The sequence below is a fragment of the Thrips palmi genome, unplaced genomic scaffold (genome assembly GCF_012932325.1).
Source record: "Thrips palmi isolate BJ-2018 unplaced genomic scaffold, TpBJ-2018v1 HiC_scaffold_16, whole genome shotgun sequence".
Classification (NCBI taxonomy): domain Eukaryota; kingdom Metazoa; phylum Arthropoda; class Insecta; order Thysanoptera; family Thripidae; genus Thrips; species Thrips palmi.
In genome coordinates, this window is record NW_023144625.1 from 2,076,667 (window position 1) to 2,096,688 (window position 20,022).

At 46.1% G+C, this 20,022-nt stretch overlaps 1 protein-coding gene across 1 annotated transcript in view; it reads left to right on the plus strand.

Moving 5' to 3' along the window:
* Positions 1-20,022, plus strand: part of LOC117642469 — a gene marked incomplete at its 3' end in the record, with an annotated part of 56,300 nt that overhangs the window by 17,536 nt on the left and 18,742 nt on the right. The window contains 3 exon segments of the mRNA XM_034380703.1: positions 11,028-11,222; positions 15,101-15,395; positions 16,641-16,836. Coding sequence (XP_034236594.1) covers positions 11,028-11,222; positions 15,101-15,395; positions 16,641-16,836 — 686 coding nt within the window.

A 20,022-nucleotide genomic window follows, 5' to 3' on the forward strand; every position in this document is an offset into this window, starting at 1 on the left:
GGTAAGGGTGTACAAATAGATGTAAATTCCGTTTCGGGCCGTAGCTCCTCCATCTGAGGGAGAAAGTTCCCACAACCTGCGCTGAAAAACGCTATTTTGGATGCTCAAAATGACACCGTTAACAGTTTTTGCCTATCTTTTAACCCAGCGGGTCAGGAGACTAAACACTTCGCTTTGTAAAATTTCCCTAATCTGTAAATTCCGTCATTTTTTCTGTAAATTCCGCCGTATTTCATAGGGGGGGAAATTAAAAGTCAACTTGTAGCGCTGCCACCCCAGAGGGGTACTGTGGGGTACTATGTATGCCATCTACACCAAAATTTTGCCCCTAAAGTTGAACTTTAAAAAAAGGGCATTTGGTACATCCAAAATGACCCCCTACGCACGGAATCACCCCAATATCAGGCTTCCAAATGGCTTTAAATCAACCAGGCGCCAGGTGAGTTGGCTTGCCTACCTGCACATCGCATGGACCCGTCGTCGGGCCGGCGCGCCCGTTGCCGCCGAGTGCAGGCACATCGTTGCGTCGCTCCCACGGTCCAATGCTTTGTCGTATCAGTCTGAAACTTGGAGGCCTTTGAAATGATGTCTGGGCCTAGTGATGTGACGTTGGTTGGGACTGCTCCCCCCACTCAGTGGGTCGCTGGAAGGGGGTGAAGTGAGGGGTGGTTTTTACTGGAAATGACACTTTATTCGCTCTTGAAGACGAACGGTTGGTGGGATCGTTCTGAAAACTTTGGGATCACTTCCCCCATGTCTTGTTCGACCAACCCGCCCGTCGGAGGGCATCCAAACCCTCCAGGTCCAGGGGCGTGCAGGAGTGCAAGGGGGTGAACACCCGTACCGCAGGGGTTGCAGTCGCCCGGCACCGGGTTTCTTCGCTGAGACGTCTTTTTGGACACTAGAGGAATGCGTCCTGGAGTTTTGTTGCATTGCTCAAAGCGAAAGGCTCCGGACGGCCGCTGTTCGAAAGAGGGTGGGGCTTTCCGGGGGATGATTCAAACAGGGGTGGTTGAAACCTCGAAAAAAGATGATTGCTTGGTACGGGGGACGTCCTGACTCTGTTTTACGCGAAATTCGAACTTGCTCGAAATCCACCCCCTTGAGGGGGTGGGGGTGAGTGCAGCGGGGGCTGGGTTGGTTCAAATTGAATTCCGCTTGCATCGTTAGAAAGAGGAGACTCTTTTGACGTCGCACACCAAAATTTTGGACTCTGCGATAAGGTAAAGTTGGTTTTTACGGCACGTTTTCATCGTTTTTATTCGAGCTTGCGCACTTAGGGGTGGGTGCCGTCCGTTAGGGGAGGCGCACAAGCCACGCGCTTCGCAGGCCTCGAGAGGAGTAGTGGGGGCACTCGTGTACAAAATTTCAGCTTACCAGCTTGAAAGACTTAGAAAATATGACGATGACTAAAAGTGTTCCTCTTATTTTTGTGGGAAGTGTATTATGTATTTTGCAAGTCACAACCGATTACGCACTTGGTTGTTATGATGGACCGTTGTTTCAAACAGTTATTCTACAGAGTCTGCATTGTTTGTAAAAGTCTGTTCTGGTAAAACTGTGGCGTAAGTGAGGGCGGGGAACCGTGCCACAGTACGGCCAAAAGGGGAAAAGTGCGACATGCCCTTTCTGCGGTTTTTCGATTCATGACTACAGAACGGGGGTGGCAAAAGCCTAGTGCGCGCGTGAAGCTATGCGCGCCCCTCGGGCCGGCAAGGAGCGGACGGGTTGCTGGGCCGCGCGGCCAAACCAAATTAAACAGAACTTTGTCAAAACTGCATCGAACTGAGTAAACGAGGTCATTTTTAGATTCTACACAAAATTTCCTATCCGTGAGTGACAATGGAATGGACTTTTGGATATGAGAAACAGTTCTAAAATCAATTTAAAAACCAAATTTACGGCACCAGACAGCCGACTTGAGGTTTCCCTTTCACTGAAAAAGCTATTTCCGTTCGTTTTAGGTCCATACATACAGCAAGCCGGTTGTTAACCACTATTTTCCGGGTTGCGTGGTACACACTGTAGATCTGTAGCGTTACAGAGCCCGGAACGTATGACTTTTTTGTAATGGCCCTCTATCGCAAAATTTTGTATGGCCATACCCTTGGCCCTCGTGTACGGCGGGTAAGGCGTCTCAGATGTATGGTCATACCCTGGCTGGTGGCGTATGGCTTTGGCGTATGACCGTAACGCATCGGTATGACTCAGGGGGGAGAGGGGCAGGGTGAGGGGGCGGCGTAGTCGGAGTGGGGATTTGCCCCGCCTCCCCGGAGCCCGCGCCTCGTCGCCGGACCCGCCGCCCTGGCGGAGTGTGGTAGACAACCGAGTCGCCTCCCCTCACGGAGCGTGGTGGTCTGGTGGTTAGGCGGCGCGGCTCCAGGGCCGCAGGTAGCGAGTTCGAGGCCCCGAGGGGGCACGCAGTAAGCTTTTGCGCGCCTCCGTCAGAGATCATACGTCTGAGACGTATGGACAATGCCTCTGAGGGGTATGGACAGGAGTGGTGGGGGGTCGGCGTCGGCAGTGGAGGGGGGCCGGGCACGTCATACCGAAAGGTATGGCCCTGGATCCCGTGCACCCTGGAGGGATGGTGCGCCGTACAGTTCCGACGTACGACTCGTCGGTACGGTGGGGCCAACCTCTTTTCATTACACTTGTAACGCCACGAGCAAACAGTGCACTTGGAACGCCAATACGACGTCTGTAGCAGAAATGCCGATCCAAAAACTAATTTCCATTTTTGGTGCAAAATTATATTTTGCAACTTTGAAGGTTAAAAGCACAGCTATAATAATTGTTAATCCCATCAGTTTGGTTGATTGGTCGAGCGGGCGCAAGTATGAGAAATCACTGCGGCAGATTTTTGCAGCTAACTTTAAAATATATTCTGCCGCTTTCACTCTTGGTCTCCGCTTGCGATGAAACTTACAATGGAGCTGTAGAATTGACTGGCCTACAAGGTGGTGTGGTCGGATTTACAATCTGAGGAATAGTTTTCACACATTAAGCTCCACAAAATACTTGTAATGTTTTGGCGGTTTTGCAGCGCTTCGGGCCTTTTCGTTTTAATTAGAATTTTGACCTCCTTTTGCAAATCCAACACAGCAGGGCGATAGAGAATTGAATTCTGGGTTGCTTAGTGAGGTTGACAATGCTGAGAAACCTATTTTAAACTGTGCTTTTAACCTCCAAAGTTGCAAAATACAATTTTGCACCAAAAATGGAAATAAGTTTTTGGTTTGGCATTTCTGCTACAGACGTCGTATTGGCGTTCCAAGTGTACCACGCAACCCGGAAAATAGTGGCCAACAACCGGCTCGCTGTATGTATGGACGTAAAACGAACGGAAATAGCTTTTTTAGTGAAAGGGAAACTTCGGCTGTCTGGTGCCGTTAATTTGGTTTTCAAATTGGTTTTAGAACCGTTTCACATTTCCAAAAGTCCATTCCATTGTCACTCACGGATAGGAAATTTTGCGTAGAATCAAAAAACGACCTCGTTTACTCAGTTCGATGCAGTTCTGACAAAGTTCTGTTTAATTTGGTTTGGCCGCGCGGCCCAGCCGCCCGTCCGCTTCTTGCCGACCTGAGCGGCGCGCATAGCTTCACGCGCGCACTAGGCTACTGCCACCCCCTGCTACAAAGAACATGGTTAATAGTGGTAAAAGTGGTTTCCGATCATAACCTGGTCAAATGCAGGTCAAAAACAAAAAAAAAGTTCCGCCAAGGCAAGCTTGGCAAAGCGGTCTTGCCGTGGACCGGCCGGGGAGGCCTGGCAGAGAGGGGGCAAGAAGGGTGGGGGTGGCTGTGAGGAGTGGGGACTGGCGCGGCGAGGCGGTGCGGCGTGGTGGCGCAGGACGACGACAGACGACGACGACCAACACGACCATACAGTCCCCTCCGAGCGCACTGAATGGATGGAAGGGTGGATGGGATGGGATGAGTGGGATCGGATGCAGAGCTAGAAGCGGTAGCAAGACCGCTAAAAAATGCAATAGGCGTCCGAAAACGCCAAAAATTTTTAATCCTTTTCTGGCTCGAATAAATACAAATTTGAGAATCAAAAACATTTCTTAGCAGATTATGAAAGCTAAGAAAGAAAGCCACAAGTTTGTCAAAGCGGTCGACACTAAAGCAAGATCGGCTAATCGAGATGTTTGGCCTCAAAAATTTTGACATTTTATCATTTCCACTAAAATGTCAGTTTTTACTCGTTTTTTGGCTTTTCAAGAACGTTTTTGTGAATCCGATACTCTTCTTGACATATTCTGAAAGCAAAGAACGAGGGCTTCAATTTGCCCACTTGGCCCACACTGTAGCGAGATCGGCTGTTCAAGTTATTTGGTCTCTAGATTTTTACATTTCATCCTTTCCACCAGGCATGGGCAGTACCTTGGTAAAAGTACCTTGGTACTTTTTTCAGTACCATACAGTACCAGGGTACTAAAGTAACAATTCTTCCAAATACCGTACCTAGGTATCGGTTTCAGAGTGCCGGTACTTAGATATTTCTTTTTTTTTTTTTCGGTACTGCACTGCGCGTTGAGTGTAAACGGAGCGACGGTAAAAGTGATGTGCTAAAAAAATTGTGAAGGGGAAGAAAGAATTAGACAATAAAAGGAAAAGTAGCGATATACATCGGCAACTTTGGCCCGTCCTGTTCATCGAGGGAATGTGCGAATTTCGCCCATGTTTAACCCTGACGGGATTTAAACCTGAGTCTGGGGTCAAAATAAATGTTATTTTCGTCATCAGCGCCCTCAAAAACATCAGAAACAATGCAAAAATTTGAATAAAAAGAAAGTCCAAAATATACCCCACTGGGATTTAAACCCGGGTCCAAACTTCTCTGATTCGCTCAAATCTGGCACCGTTGGTTTTGTTTCGTCGTCCTGATTCCAAACATACCCCTACATGCCCTCCTAGCTGTATCCGTTGCCGAAATCCTCCTCGACCCCATGTAGACCATGATGCACCTGCAGCAGCGCCCCCGGGGCTCGGATCGGATTTGCTGCCACCGGGCGGTTCTTAGGGTCACCCAAGGAGGCTGCATACCAAATTTGGTCAAGGTCGGACCACGGGAAGTCCTCGGACGGACGGACGGACGGACGGACGCACGCACGCACAGCGGGGTTCATACTATATGCCCGTCCCTCCGTCATTTTTTTCCAAAAAATAAACGGGACGGGCCAAAAAGGATATTTTTGGGAAGAAACAGGGCTGTTCTGGTTACCGCACAATGTCAAGGGAAGAGACCAACACTCTAAGATAAGACAAAAGATGCACTCCAGCAGAGCGCTGACGGTTCCTGCCGAAAAACGTTCTACCGGAACCATCGGCTGCAGCTCAATAGACTTGAGGTAGGTCCGTTAAGGAATGGTCCCTGCTGGTGCAGAACGATTTGGTGTGTCGAATTGACGCGGGATTTTATGAGCTGATTTAAACCTGAGTCTGGGGTAAAAATAAATGTGGTTTTCGTTATCAGCCCCCTTAAAAACATCAGAAACAATGCAAAACTCGAATTAAAAGTATGTTCAAAAAAAAAATTCCGCTGGGACTTGAACCCGGGTCTGAACTTTTCCGATTCGCTTAAAACTGGCACCATTCGTTTTTTTCTCGTGGCCCCGATTCAAATGATACCCCTACATCATGAGAGAAGGGCGCCCTGGAGTCCCAGCTTTTTCGGGCCGGGACGCCGCCTGCCCGAGGTTTGCACCACTTTGCGGCTAAACGGCTCATCGCACAACATTTCTGACTAGCTCAGAAGATTCAGGAAGGTTTTTTACGTGCCCTGGCGTCTTTTTATTTGGATTTGGTCAACCGAGGACCGAACGCGGCGAGCCTGAAGGGCGGCACTGTGGCGCGGCCGAGGGTCCGCAGCGGCTGGCTGCCTGATGTCTGGCCGCCGGCTTCCCCCACCCTACCGCTACAGGTCAGTAGACACCGATTTCTTGGTTCAAACTTGTGTTAGGTGTTATATTACACGCTTAGACGAAGACAACGTGTCGTTTTCACCGTTATTTCTTCCTGAAAGGCACGAAATATTCACTAAGCGGTAGGGTTGGGGAAGCCGGCGGCCGCGCCACACTGCCGCCCTTCAGGCTCGCCGCGTTCGGTCCTCGGTTCACCAAATCAAAATGAAACGACGCCGGGGCACGTAAAGGCACGAAACCCTGGCGATCACGTCCGCTTACAGAGAGAAGGCAAGCGTGGCGTGGGAGCCGTTCCAGCGGGAAAGTAGCCTTGCAGTGGTCCACTCGAACCGCTCGTTCTCCGGAACTAAACAAAATACATTGGGGCGTTGATCTCTTCATTTAGAGGACATATCAAGGTACATTTTGAGCCATAGAATGTCATTTTTGATCAGGGTACAAAAAAGTTGCAAATTTTTAACATTTCACTAGAAAAGTGGAAAAAGTAAAAGTATCCAAGAATTTTTGGAAAAAATCCTATCTTTTACAGTTTTTCTTCCTCTTTCCAACAGTATAAGCGGTTTTGAGAAAGGACAAATACTTTCCGAGATAAAAATTTTTTTTTGGTTGATAGGTTATTTCTTTTACCAAAAATTAAGTTTCAGATATCTCAGACCCCTGTCAACTTTCTGGGGAAAAAAGGACCGGTCGTTCAATGGGCCCATAGGGCCAACAATCCCTGAAAATACCGCTGGGTTCGGCCGACACGTCCCTCAAAACCTTGACGACTTGGCGTGGAATGACCCATGTAGACCATGATGAACCTGCAGCAGCGCCCCCGGGGCTCGGATCGGATTTGCTGCCACCGGGCGCACAGTGGGCGGAAACACCACTTTCCACGCGAAAAACTCTTATTTTTGCACTTCAAGCCTGAAATTTTGAACCCGTGGGTTCTGAGTGTCGTTAAACACGTCTTTCATACTTTTAAATACAACTTCATTGAAATCTGTCTTTTAATCCAATGGAATGCCTTATTTATAATTCCAAGGGGTTGGAGTGAATTTTCAAAATTGTCCAAATCAAAATTTCTTTATAGAAATGGATTCGGTTTGACAAGACAAACAAAAAATGTCAGCGCATGCCACAGGTTTAAATGAGAAATGATAGACTTACAGCCAGGCGTAGCACCGCGCGCGCGCGATAAAGTGTCGAATAACTGCATTTTTGTGCTGTTTACAGATAGAAATTAGGCTGCCTAAAACGGCACAGTGGGGACATTCCATGTGAAGTCAACCAGGCCTTAGCCACCATGGGCTCCGATCCGGTTCTTGTTTTCAGGGTTTGTTACCCCTATGGTCCCATGAAATAATCGGTACTTGGTTTGGGTTCCGGCCCCCTAGGGGCTGGGCTATGGCCAATTTACTTTTTTGCTAAATATTGAAACAACGCAACTTTGGAGGGCAATATCTCAGCAACCATTGGTCGTAGGTCAAATCCGAGACCAGATTTGGAAAGAGGATGAAAAACTAAATCTTTTTTGTCTTTGAAGTTTTTATGTCCAAAAACTTTTTATAACTTTAAAACTTTAGTGAAGTTTTCAAATTAGCGCCATTTCCTAGATCCTCAACCGATTTTGACCAATCTGGGCTTAAAAGATAGCTTAAACCCTTCCCTAAACGAAAATGTTTACCAAATAATGTGTTCGGCTCCGTTCCCGAGAACGAGCCATTTTCGTGAACCCCTGCAACCACGTATTTCACCAAATTGTAGTGACGGCCGCACTCGATACCACACTGGACGCTCTCTTAGGTGTTTTCGGCTCAAAGCAAGCTTCCGGGTTTCTTTTCTAAGGTCAGGGGACCCAAGCGCCCGTCAGGTAGGCCAACAACCAGCAGACCTGCAACGCACTAGTGACGACAAGGTGGCCTGCCTTGCCCCTGCACTCTAAGAAATTCTTGTAAAATGGAGAGTGCGACAGGCAGCGCGCTCTAGGCGATCGGATCAGTACTACACCCCGCCACCCCGCCGTGACATCTACAGGTGGAGGTTGGTGATGTTGTTGTTGGTTATTGTTGCACGGCAGGGTAGGGGATGTTTCAGGCGTTTGAGTGAGCCTTTGGGTAAAAAATACATGTTTGAGTTTTGTTTGTCAGTCCCAGCAGATTCGACAGCACGCTTCAACGGCATTTTGCAATTAATCTGAAGGCATACCATAGTCAATAACATTGAAGATAGATGTTAGTTGTGTTAAAGAAGATACTTTTATTTAGATATAGCTATAGTTAAAGTAGATTAAAGTAGAAACTTTTCTTTATGCTTTCCAGCAGGCTTAACAGCACGCTTTAACGGCATTTTGGCATTAATCTGAAGGCATACCAAGAAGATACTTTTCTTTGGCTATAGCTAAGCTCTTCTTTAACACGAAAGCAAAATCGGGGGAGAACAAGTACAAAACCACCATAAGACTGTCAAAGAGAACTCAAACATGTATGTTTACCCAAACGCCTGAAACATCCCCTACCCTGCCGAGCAACAATACCTTACAACAACACCCACCCCCACCTGTAAAATATCACGGCGGGTTGTCAGGGTGTAGTACTGGCCCGACCGCCCAGAGCGCGCTGCCTGTCGCACTCGGGGCAAGGTAGGCCACCCTGTCGTCACTAGTTGTCACATCAGTCGTCACATGCGTTGCAGGTCTGCTGGTTGTTGGCCAACCTGACAGGCACTTGGGTCCCCTGACCTTAAAAAAGCAACCCGGAAGCTTGCTTTGAGCCGAAACACCTAAGAGAGCGTCCAGTGTGGTATCAAGTGCGGCCGTCACTACAATTTGGTGAAATACGTGGTTGCAGGGGTTCACGAAAATGGCTCGTTCTCGGGAACGAAGCCGAACACATTTTTTGGTTAACATTTTCGTTTAGGGAAGGGTTTAAGCTATTTTTTAAGCCCAGATTGGTCAAAATCGGTTGAGGATCTAGGAAATGGCGCTAATTTGAAAACTTCACTAAAGTTTTAAAGTTATAAAAAGTTTTTGGACATAAAAACTTCAAAGACAAAAAAGATTTAGTTTTTCATCCTCTTTCCAAATCTGGTCTCGGATTTGACCTACGACCAATGGTTGCTGAGATATTGCCCTCCAAAGTTGCGTTGTTTCAATATTTAGCAAAAAAGTAAATTGGCCATAGCCCAGCCCCTAGGGGGCCGGAACCCAAACCAAGTACCGATTATTTCATGGGACCATAGGGGTAACAAACCCTGAAAACAAGAACCGGATCGGAGCCCATGGTGGCTAAGGCCTGGTTGACTTCACATGGAATGTCCCAGTGGCTAAAAGTGGCTAGTTTTTGCCCCTCGGGGAGGGGCCCCCCAAACTTTTTTCTTTTGTTCCCCCCTTTATTTTGCAATTTGGGTTTGGAAGGGCTTTAAACCCCCCCAATGGGGAAAAATTTTCAACGTTTTTTTGCCGTTCCCAAAAAATGGTGCAAAAAGGTTTTTTCAAAAAACCCCAAGCCCGGGTTTTTTGGGGAAAAGCAAAAAGGGTGCCTGGACGCGGGGGCCATTTTTCTTTTCGGGAACCCAATAAAAGAACAAATTTTTTTCCCCCTAATTTTGGCAAAATAACGGGGAAAAAGGGGAAAACCTTGTTTTTTTGTTCCTGGGGATAATAAGCTCTTTTCGGGGGGCCCATGCGGAATTCAAAAGCATTTGGGTTTTGAAACCAAAAAAAAAAAAGTTTTGATTACCCCACTTAACTTTTTCTTTGGTCTTTTTCCCCCGTCAAATTTTTTCGGCCAAACCCCGGTGGGGGCCCCCTTTTTCGGGTCACCCGGGCCAAAAAAAATTTTGGGTTTCAAGATCGGACCGCGGGAAGTCCTGGACGAAACAAAACAAAACGGACGGACGGACGGACGCACAGCAGGGATCATAATATATGCCCGTCCCTTCGTCATTTTTTTTTACAAAGGATTAACGAGACGGGCCAAAAAAAACGCAACGGGCCAAAAACTCATTTTTCATAAGGCCTGTGTTGCGCATGTTAGGTGCGATTCCCCGCTGCTCAGGGACGCCGATCGAACTTTCACCAAGTAGGACACGGCCTTGATAGGTCATCAAAGCGTCGGCTCTCCCTCAAATTTAAGTTCCTATCTTTTGAACCATCTTTTGTCTCGATCCAACATCCCGTTCTCGAAATTTCGGCTTTTTGTCGTTCAAAAACGGCAGAAAATTTGTCACCTAGGAACGCCGAACGAACTTTTACCAAGAAGGACACGTCCTAAATAGGCCTTTAAATATTGATTTTATAGTCAAGGCGCTTTGTCGTTCTAGCTGAAATTGAAGTTTTATCAAACCGATGAAGTGAAGATACATGTTGCCAAGTGAAAACTTTTTGTGGTTTCACTTCAAGTCGGTTTTAAATTCAGAAATGTACCTACCCGTTTAGGACCTTGGTCGGGGTGAAAATAAATGCCATTTTTGTCATTCCACACCTCAGAGAACAAGTTTGACGATGCACAGTGGGCGAAAACACCATTTTCGTGCGCAAAATTTAAACAGAAAGTTTTGATGGGTTGTTTTTCGTGACGGTGACTTGTACATCTCTGATCCCACATATATGTGACATGTCAAATTTGACTAAATTTCTTTGCGTTCGGCTCGGCAAGGAGCGTCATCCTGAAAGCGTCAAAAACCACCACACAAAGGACATTAAGATAAAAATCACGGTGTCATAAGATGTCTAAATTTACGTTGCGGACATTTTATTCTTAAATTTTGAGCATCATTGGAGGAACACATCCGAACAGATTTTTCTTCAACACCCAAAATATTCAACGGCGAATGCTTCTCTTAACGTGGAGAATGACTACGATACTTTTTGTGCAAACAGGGTGTTGTATGTAACAGGGAACTTTTTCCAGAAAGAAATGTCATCTCCTCTAAACAAATCCAAATGTTAAACAATGTAAATCAAGACAATTGATGCAAATAAATTGTCTTGAATTATATTCTTTTGTTGCATGGGAGGAAAAACATTTCCTTGTACCATACCAACAAGACTTCACCCTTTTATTTTTATTGCGAAACTCCTGTTTTTAATGTCTTCCCCTTTTCCTCGCAGTTAACACCATTTGCCAAAGATTTTGAGGGACTGAAGTGCATCCTTATAAGAAACAGCGTATTTAAAAAAATTGTGGAAGCAGTTTTTCCCTCTGGAAACAGATTTTTTAATACATCGGAATTATATTCCTCTTTACTTCAGCCATTAATACGGTACTTGCAAGTCCTAGGTGACATGCTGCACGCAACGAATCAGGTGAGTTACAACGTGGGTGTACTTTAAGTCTTATAGTTTTGTTAGGCTCTGGCCCCTTGTGTCGAGGTCTCATGGCTCCTGAGTCCTCCTGGATGGGCAGGGATGTTGGAAATGTATTACTGAGTAGATAGTAGCTTCAAGATGTTTATTTTTAATTATTTTAGATGGTTGACAGGCAATACCGGTAAATTGCCCTAGACTCCGACGAAGTCCCGGCCCATAGGCCCCGATCCGACCCCGACCTGGCCCCGACCCGGTCCCGACCCGGCCCAGACCCGGCCCAGACCCGGCAAAGACCTGGCCGAGACGCGGCAAAGACCCGGCTCAGACCCGGCCGAGTGGCCCGGTCGGGCGACACCCGGTCGCCCTAAAGGAATCCGGCAAAGCCTTGGCTAGGCCCCGGCAGAGTCCGACCGACGGCCAAGTCCCGGGCCCCGGTGTAAAAGTGCACCACCCGAAGAGTGTGCCCGGCGGAACCCGCCCCAGTCCGGACTCACGGTGTAGGGAGACCACTCTTCGGGTGGTGCACTCTTACACCGTGGCCGGACTTGGCCGGTCGGTCGGACTCTGCCGGGGCTTAGCCAAGGCTTTGCCGGATTCCTATAGGGCGACCGGGTGTCGCCCGACCCGGCCACTCGGCCGGGTCTGAGCCAGGTCTTTGCCGGGTCTCGGCCAGGTCTTTGCCGGGTCTGGGCCGGGTCTGGGCCGGGTCGGGACCGGGTCTGGGCCGGGTCGGGGCCAGGTCGGGACCGGGTCGGGGCCAGGTCGGGACCGGGTCGGGGCCGGGTCAGGGCCAGGTCGGGGTCGGGTCGGGGCCAGGTCGGGGTCGGATCGGGGCCTATGGGCCGGGACTTCGTCGGAGTCTAGGGCAATTTACCGGTATTGCCTGTCAACCATCTAAAATAATTAAAAATAAACATCTTGAAGCTACTATCTACTCAGTAATACATTTTCAACATCCCTGCCCATCCAGGAGGACCCAGGAGCCATGAGACTTGAATAGTCTTGCTGAAAACTTGATAAATTGAGTCATTTCAGTGAAAATTTTCACTGAAAAAAGTGGAAAAAAATTATTTTAAAGGCAATTCAAATTTAACTCTCCCAATTTTTTGACACATGTTAGAGGACCAAAATATGACTTTAAAAACAAATTTTCATGAAAAAATTCGGATGCATTTTTTGGGTATTCAAGAAAACGTTAAAATTTTGTCGTTTTTCATGGTTTTTAGTGGTGTCAAAAACCATTTCTGAGTGGGATAGGTTAAAATAGGATAAGATAAGATCAAAAAGACGTTGAAAAAACAACTTTGCACAATGTAGGGTCAATTGGACGAAAATTCGAATTTTGGTCCATTTTTTAACACTTTAAAAGGAAAAAAATAATTTTAGAGCAAAAAAAAATATTTTCGGGGTCAGAAACTTGGTTTTGGTGACCCAAGCAATGAGTCCAGCAAGTTTGGTCCGAATCCGAGACATCGATTTCGGGGGTCGTGCGATTTGAGAAAGAACTACCCGATTATGGTTTATTAAAATTTATAAATATATATTTGCCTTAAGTGGGAAAAAAGAACTTCTGTACCGACGTCTTGTTACGAGTTGGGATGTTAAAATTCTGAAATACATCTTACACCGAAACACATGACAGTGTCGATAGCCAAAATTTTGTCGAATCCCGAAGGCAGAAGATCGTACATCTTCCATCGTTCGACTGTGTCACTGCAGAGCAGGTGCCTGGAACCTAACCTAATGGCCGACATCAAACGCCAGCGAGTGGCAACGTGGTTTTGCGTTTTTCTTAATTTCAGTAGATTATTTTGTTAAAAAATTTGAGCTTGAGGCTCGATAAGATATTTACTAAGGCAACACATGGTTTCCTTTGCCAAAAAGAAGTTTTTTTTTAGAAATACAAATAGGAAATACTTATCCGGGAACGGACAGGGCGCTCCAAGCGCCATCTAGCGGCAGGTTTGCGAAACCTGCCCATGAAGCCAGCAGCTGACTGACTGTGGGCCACACTGTGTGAGAAGTGGCTTGTCAAAAGTTTGCCAAAGTAATCAAACAAAACCTTCGGTGTACATTAAATATGACAACTCTCACTAAAACGTACAACTTTAACTTTAATCAGTTAGTTTCAGAAATCTAGTTATGAAAAGTCATCGGTCATGTGGATTTTACGAAATGAGTTTTTACTTTTGGCAGGCAATCTTAATTTTGGCAACCCAGTTTCCTAGTTTTAAAAGAGGTTTTGAAATGGACCAACTCTTTATTATTTTTTATTTTAGTTTTGGTAAATGAAATAAAGTTTGGCACTTTTCTCAAACATTTCGCATTTTTCACATCATTTCGAAATGTTATTAAAGTTAAGACATTTTTATGTCTTAAATTTCAGAATTTTTTTTTGCAGTGAATCTTTCTCGATCTTTACTCTTATTGACTATATTCAGCCAAAGTATCCGTCGGGTCAGTTGATCTAGCCCCAAAGTACATATCAAGCATCAGCGAATGCGTTTGCGGCTTCATTGGCTGAGCGATAGTGAAGCCCGTTACTCCAGTGGTGTTAAAAAACTTTTTCTGTCAGCGTGCGTGCGTGTGTGTGAGCCGATCTGGCTGATATTTTGCAGGCTCATTAGGTATGTTCTTGGCTCGGCACACGCGAAATTTCACAATCCTAGCTCAACTAGTTTAGTTTAAATCGCCGAAAAACACCAAAAAAACGTCGAAAAATCGATGGCCCCTATAAACAAAGACAGATGTGCATCGCGTCCCGCCAATAAAGACAGAAGTGTTCGAGGGTGCGCCAACAAAGGCAGATCTGCGTTTCCGAGTCGTCCTGTGTCCCGACTTTAAACCAACGATGCAGCTATGTCTTGTCGTAACAGACATCGCGATGCTGCGCCAGTTTCGACCATCTTCGCTTGGTCCATACACCTTCCTTGGCCTGCGGAGCTTACCTGTTTTTCTAGGCAGCCCGTACAAAAAAACGTGATCCTCTCAAAAAAAAGTCTTTATCAAAATCTACACTAATTGGAATTTTTTTCTGTTTGGGGTCCGAAAAGGTTCTATTTACGTCTTCAGCAGCCTCAAAGACATATGAAACGACTTAAAACTCAATTAAAAGTTAAAAGAACGTCAAAAGTGGTGTTTTTACTGCAGTTTTTCAACTGTTTTTGACTAAAGTAACCAAACGAATTGAGAAAGAAAGCCTATTTTTGGTTTGTGGTTAGCCCAGAATATACCTGATGACCCTGCAAAATCTCAGCCAGATCAGCTGAGCCGTTCAGGAGAAGTAGTGCACACACACAAGCGCACACACACACGCACACAGACACGCCGACAAAAAAAGATTTTTTACCCCACTGGAGTAACAGGCTTTGCTATCGCTCAGCCAAAAATGCATCTTCAAAGGCATTAAATGGCAATGGCATGAATTGGGAAAAAAACTTTTGAAACGACATCTTCAACTTAAGATGGAAACAAACAACTTTTTTTCTTGCCCAATATTGAAGCCCACGGGTCATATTAGGCCATTTCATGCTTGACGCCCAGTCGTAATCGAGTCGTTATCGCAGCGTTGACGGGAGCGCAACAGTAGAAATTTCCACATCACACCAACATCGGTCCTTATAACTTCTCGACGACCGCCGGTCGCCGGCGACTCACTATCGAACTATAAGAATATTTGCAGGGCGATCACCAATGCTCTTCACTTCTGACAGTCTGTTTGTTCTTCCTGTCTTGAATTTTATCAATGCCTTGTCAAAAAAGGTAGTTTATTTCAAACTCACTCCTATGAATTGCCCTTCTTCCAAGGCCCCTTCAAAGTGATTAAAATTATCGTGAAGAACTGTTCCCCGTGTGTTAATTAATGTTTGTTTCAGGTCATGAAATTGACAACCAGCACGACGATGCTAAAGACTGTCCAGAACGTTCTGCAAACGCACACTGCTGAGGAGCTGTTAGACAAAGGCGATGCCTTTTGGCAAAACACGGTGTGGAACCCAACCAAAAATGACCTTATCAAAAACTCCATAGAGACGATCAACGACCAGCTGCCTGCCTTTGCAGAAGAATTGAAGAACGATGCAATGTACGAGTTTCATCGTTTGAACGACGTGAAAATTGCTGCGGTGCTGTCAAAAATAGAATCAAAAGGATCATTCTTAAACCAAACGGGTAAATACTGCACGTGCATGGCCTGATTCGATCAGGACAACGGAAAGAGTCTTTTTGACAGAGGTCATTTCGGTGAAAGTAGCCGTATACTGAACCTTTGCCACTCCTTTTATCTGTCTCTCCCCATCTTTGCCGACCGCTCGTCGAAATGGTCCTGTCAAGGCCTATAGAAAAACTATGATAAAAATTTTTTGTCCGTCGACCCCCTTTTTCGAAACTCTGGATCTAGGCACCTCGTGAACAGGGCTGATTGTGTTAGAACCAGGTCTTTTTAATTTGACTCGTCGCCTTTGTTCCAAAAATCCACACATATGCCTTGCTTGCACCAGCAGCGGTCGGATTCCCCCTCCAGCTCTTGTAGACCGTGATGCACCTTAAGCAGCCCTTGCGTGGCTCAGACATGATTTGTACCACTCGGTTGTTTGTTCGTCAAGTTTTCCTGAAATATCCTCCAAATCTGATACTCTTTTTTACTCCTGAGTTTTTAGGAGTAAAGCAAGATTTTCCAGATTTGGAGCATATTTCAGGAGTGGGGCATTCCAGAGCCGATATCAGGTGGTTGAAGTTGACCATAGACGACAATGTTATGTTTTTGCTCAAATGTCACCTACCCATGGGTGATCACTCCTTCAAAATTTCAGCTCTCTAGGTCAGTAAGTATGGGAACTGTGAGCAATTAAAGTTTTTGGCTATGTTCTATGGTCGTTTTTGACGAAATTGCACTTTTTATTGCCGTTTTTAAGTGCTCTTTGTTTAAAGGGCTGAACCAATTGAGATAGAATGTACTTTTTTGCGTGAAGCGGGCCCCCAAAAAGTTGTATTTTTTGCCTTTTTTGTTCTGTTTGGTTGGTACGACTACCCCTGTTATGATAGAAAGATTAACTTTAATGCATATAGAACAATGGTATTTTTTGACAACCCCGCAAAATGTCAGCCACATAAGCTGATGCGTTTAGGAGTAGTTGCCCGGACACGAACACTGACAAAAGCTAATTCCTAACTCCCCTCGAGTTACTGGCCCAGCCAAAAAGAAACAGGAGCATCTTATATTCAGGTGGAATCCGAACTTAGCCAGCAGCCAGCGTTGGTTCATCCAAGGGAACCGATCGAATGTTAGTTCTTCTGAACCGTCTCTCTTGGGCATCGGGCTCTCAAAGTTCACAAATTGTTCACGCAAAGCGTGGTTAAATAATTGCGTTTTATGTTATTTTGACTTAACTGATGTGACTCTTTCTATCTATCCAGTAAGGTCAATCCGAGATCTGAGTCCACTGCCGTTCTTCAACAGCTCAAAGGATAACTACTACGACATCAGCGGTTCTTTAAAACTTCTGCATGACCTAGCAAATATCTTCCAAATGCAACCCTCCGAAGTAACGTCAAATATTAATTTTCGCCCTCTTGCTCGGACATCTAGCTACATTGCTTCTCTTCAGAAAGAGTAAGTATTTCTAGCCATGTCTTTTGAAGAAGATATATGGCTTAAGTATTTTCATTCCAGTTGCTTATTAAGGTTGCCAAACTTTGGGACCATTTTCTGTTCTAAGTGCTTGTTGCAGGGTGCGCCAACATAATATTTTTGGTAATTTTTGGAGTAAAAATCTCGTAAACGTTTAGAGACAAAACTGTTATGCATGGGATGACAAAAATTCAAAATTCCATATTTCATTTTTGTAATCCGATGCTTAACATTTTAATCACTAGCCAATTACGAGATTAAGACCCCGAAAGTTACCAAAAATGTTATTTAAGCACACTCTGGTTTTTTGGTTAGTTTTTTAAGAACCAAACTTAAAGTCGGTTGGTTCAATAGACGTATTTTTCTCTTTTCTTACCGGTGCACCAAGCTGAACGTTTTGACTAAGTGAGATTTCGACGCGGTGACACTTCGGCTTTGTGGGCATTCGGCCACTTCCGAATTCACCTGAGTCAGGTTCTCCAGAAATTATCTATTTTCTGTGAGCGCGTACATGCATTGAAACTCAGATAAATGAACGCCCGGGATCAAAAAAAATAGGGTAATTCTTTGTGGAATCAGCAAGCTCAAAAACACGACTGGCACTGATCGAGGTGAAAATTTCATGAATGATTACCTAGGGTAAGGTGCCCAGTGATGGCCATGGTACCAGTGATGGCCACTTCAGACTTTGCGCTGACTTCTCAGCGTTCGGTGGCAGGTCACTCAAGTGCATCTGTACAGAGCGTCAGAACAGTGCGGGCGACGTCCCTTGTACCATCTTGTTAGAGGGCAACCGTTGGTGCCTTAGGGTGAACGAACACAACCGCGCCCGCGTCCTGAATGCCCCCTTTTGTGAGGGGAAGCCACCCGCTTTGCATCCGTAGGGCGCCGCGCGCCGCGTACCGGTTGTGTCTTTGGAGTGCATGGAAAGACCCCGCGCGCGTTATCTTGGCCTTCCTGAGTGAGGGGAAAACACGTGCTTTGCCTCCGTGGGGCGCACAGTGGTCGAATCACCCCGATTTTCTGGTCAGAAGGGTATTTTTTAAAGTAAAGATTTTGATATGTTCTAACGCTTTTCCGTTTAGGAAACACCCTATTCATTGTCAATCCACGTGGGATAAGCTTTCAGAGTCATCGAGTCCACGTACAAAGAAAATCAAACACAGAACTTATACTGCAGCGTTTTTCATGGATGTATTTTGAAGCAAATTGACTATGGCCCCTACAGCCCTAGTGTAACCTTAAGACGCCTAAACTTTTCCTTCAGTTAGTTTGACTTGTTTTTTATGAAATGCCCCAGTGGGCATTGCTTTATGAGCTTTCCTTCGGTTGGTAAAGTCACGTTTTCGAAACATTCACAATTTTTACTTAATTTTATGCAAACACGGGAATCTACTTTAGAACATGATAAAACACGGTCGTCCCATTAGGTCAGAGGCCTTTCCCCAAGTGTCTTTTAAACAACCGCGTTGAGTTTTTCTGCTTCCGTTTGCAACTTTAGAATCTATGACCGAAAAACATGGTCAGTGCAGTAGCTTTTCAGGCAAAATCGCTAAAAAGCGTGGATTATATTCCATAATTGGCTATGTCCGCTAGAATTTATGTTACTGTTGATGCTCTTGAGGGTCAATGAACACAAAACAAACCTCTTTTTTGGTGGAAAGGGGGTGGAAAATGGTGGAAAAATTGAAATGACTGTGAAATTATAGGTAACATTTAAAACACGCACCCCTCAACAGGAAAGCCCAAACCTTGCCGAAACCACACGAAGATGCTTTTCGATACTTAAAAAGATCTGTACAGACTCGCTGAACAAGTGGATGGCCCGTCCGAACCCAACAAAGTCTTTTGAAAGCTGAAAAACGGTCGACGGCTGTAGTGAGGACCTGTCGAAGCCGAAATGTAAACTGCATCCCAGTAGAGCAGTTCAGAGGCTAAAAATCTGAACCGGCTATGCTGGATTCAGATTCAGAGAACCCCTTATCGTAAATGCCGCTGCAAAGGGGGAACTTTACACTTGTTTTCAAAATGTTAACCCCCCTTTCGGAACGCAAACCGCCCCTGGACCAAAAATTTTCTGCCTTTTTTTTTCAAAATTGAATCCAGCGACCTAAAAACTTGATATGCTGAAGAAAAAACGACGCTTCCTGCACTGGATAATAACTTAATTACTTATGACCAGAAAATCGGGGTGATTCGACCACTGTGGGGCGCCGTGGCAGGACCCATCCGTCCCATGCAGAACGTGCAGACTTTGGTCGCCGACAGCGTGAAAACTGCAGTCGGGAGACAATGTGCGCAGAAATCACGTAAAACAGCACCAAAATACGTGCCGAATGGAGTATGCTGAATTTCCAAAGGGCCGTCCGTAAGCGCACCACGTGCCGGCAAAAAAAGGGCTGCTAGACGGAGGTCGTATCTGGAAAACCGTTTGTAGTTCGAATTGTCGGCAGGCTTTTCGCGTGCGGCAGGCAAGGGGGTTGCTCGGGGCCCTTCGGGCCCCTCGTGGTCAGTGGGGCCGCTATCGGCAGGCAAGCGCGTTGCTCGGGGCCCTTCGGGCCCCTCGTGGTCACTGGGCACGGTATCGGCAGGCATGGGGGCAGCTCGGGGTTGAAGGGATCCTGTGTGGTGAAAGGAGGCAGGCTTTCGTTATTTAGCGTCATTGATCGCGTGGAAACTGCAGGTGCTGCGGCCATTGTACGCTCTCAAAGGGAATGAGGCGGAAGAACCTTGGGGTGCACGGAAAAACCGCACGCACGTTCACCCGTGGCCCCCTTTAGAAAGGAGAAACCACGCGCACTGCCTCCGTGCGACACCGCGGCAGAAAGCCTGCGTCCCTGCCAGAGCGCCTACTTTGCACGCGGGAAGCGTCGAAAGTGTAGTCGGGAGACGATGTCCGAAGTATTTATGTGGAAGAGTACCAAAATATACGTGTCGAATGGTGTAAACACGATGACGGAGGGACCGTCCGAAAGCGCAGCAGGTACCGTCCAAAACGGCGGCGAGACTGCGGTCGTATTTCGAGAACCGTGCGTCGCACGACAAAAAGTCATAGGAAGTAAAATGACGGCCTTAAAATTTAAGGGGTAGCGTACGCTTTGATGACCCACTTCAAACGCAAGCTTGTAGGTAAAATTTTTGAAAAACGCAATTTTTGTGCATTTCGTG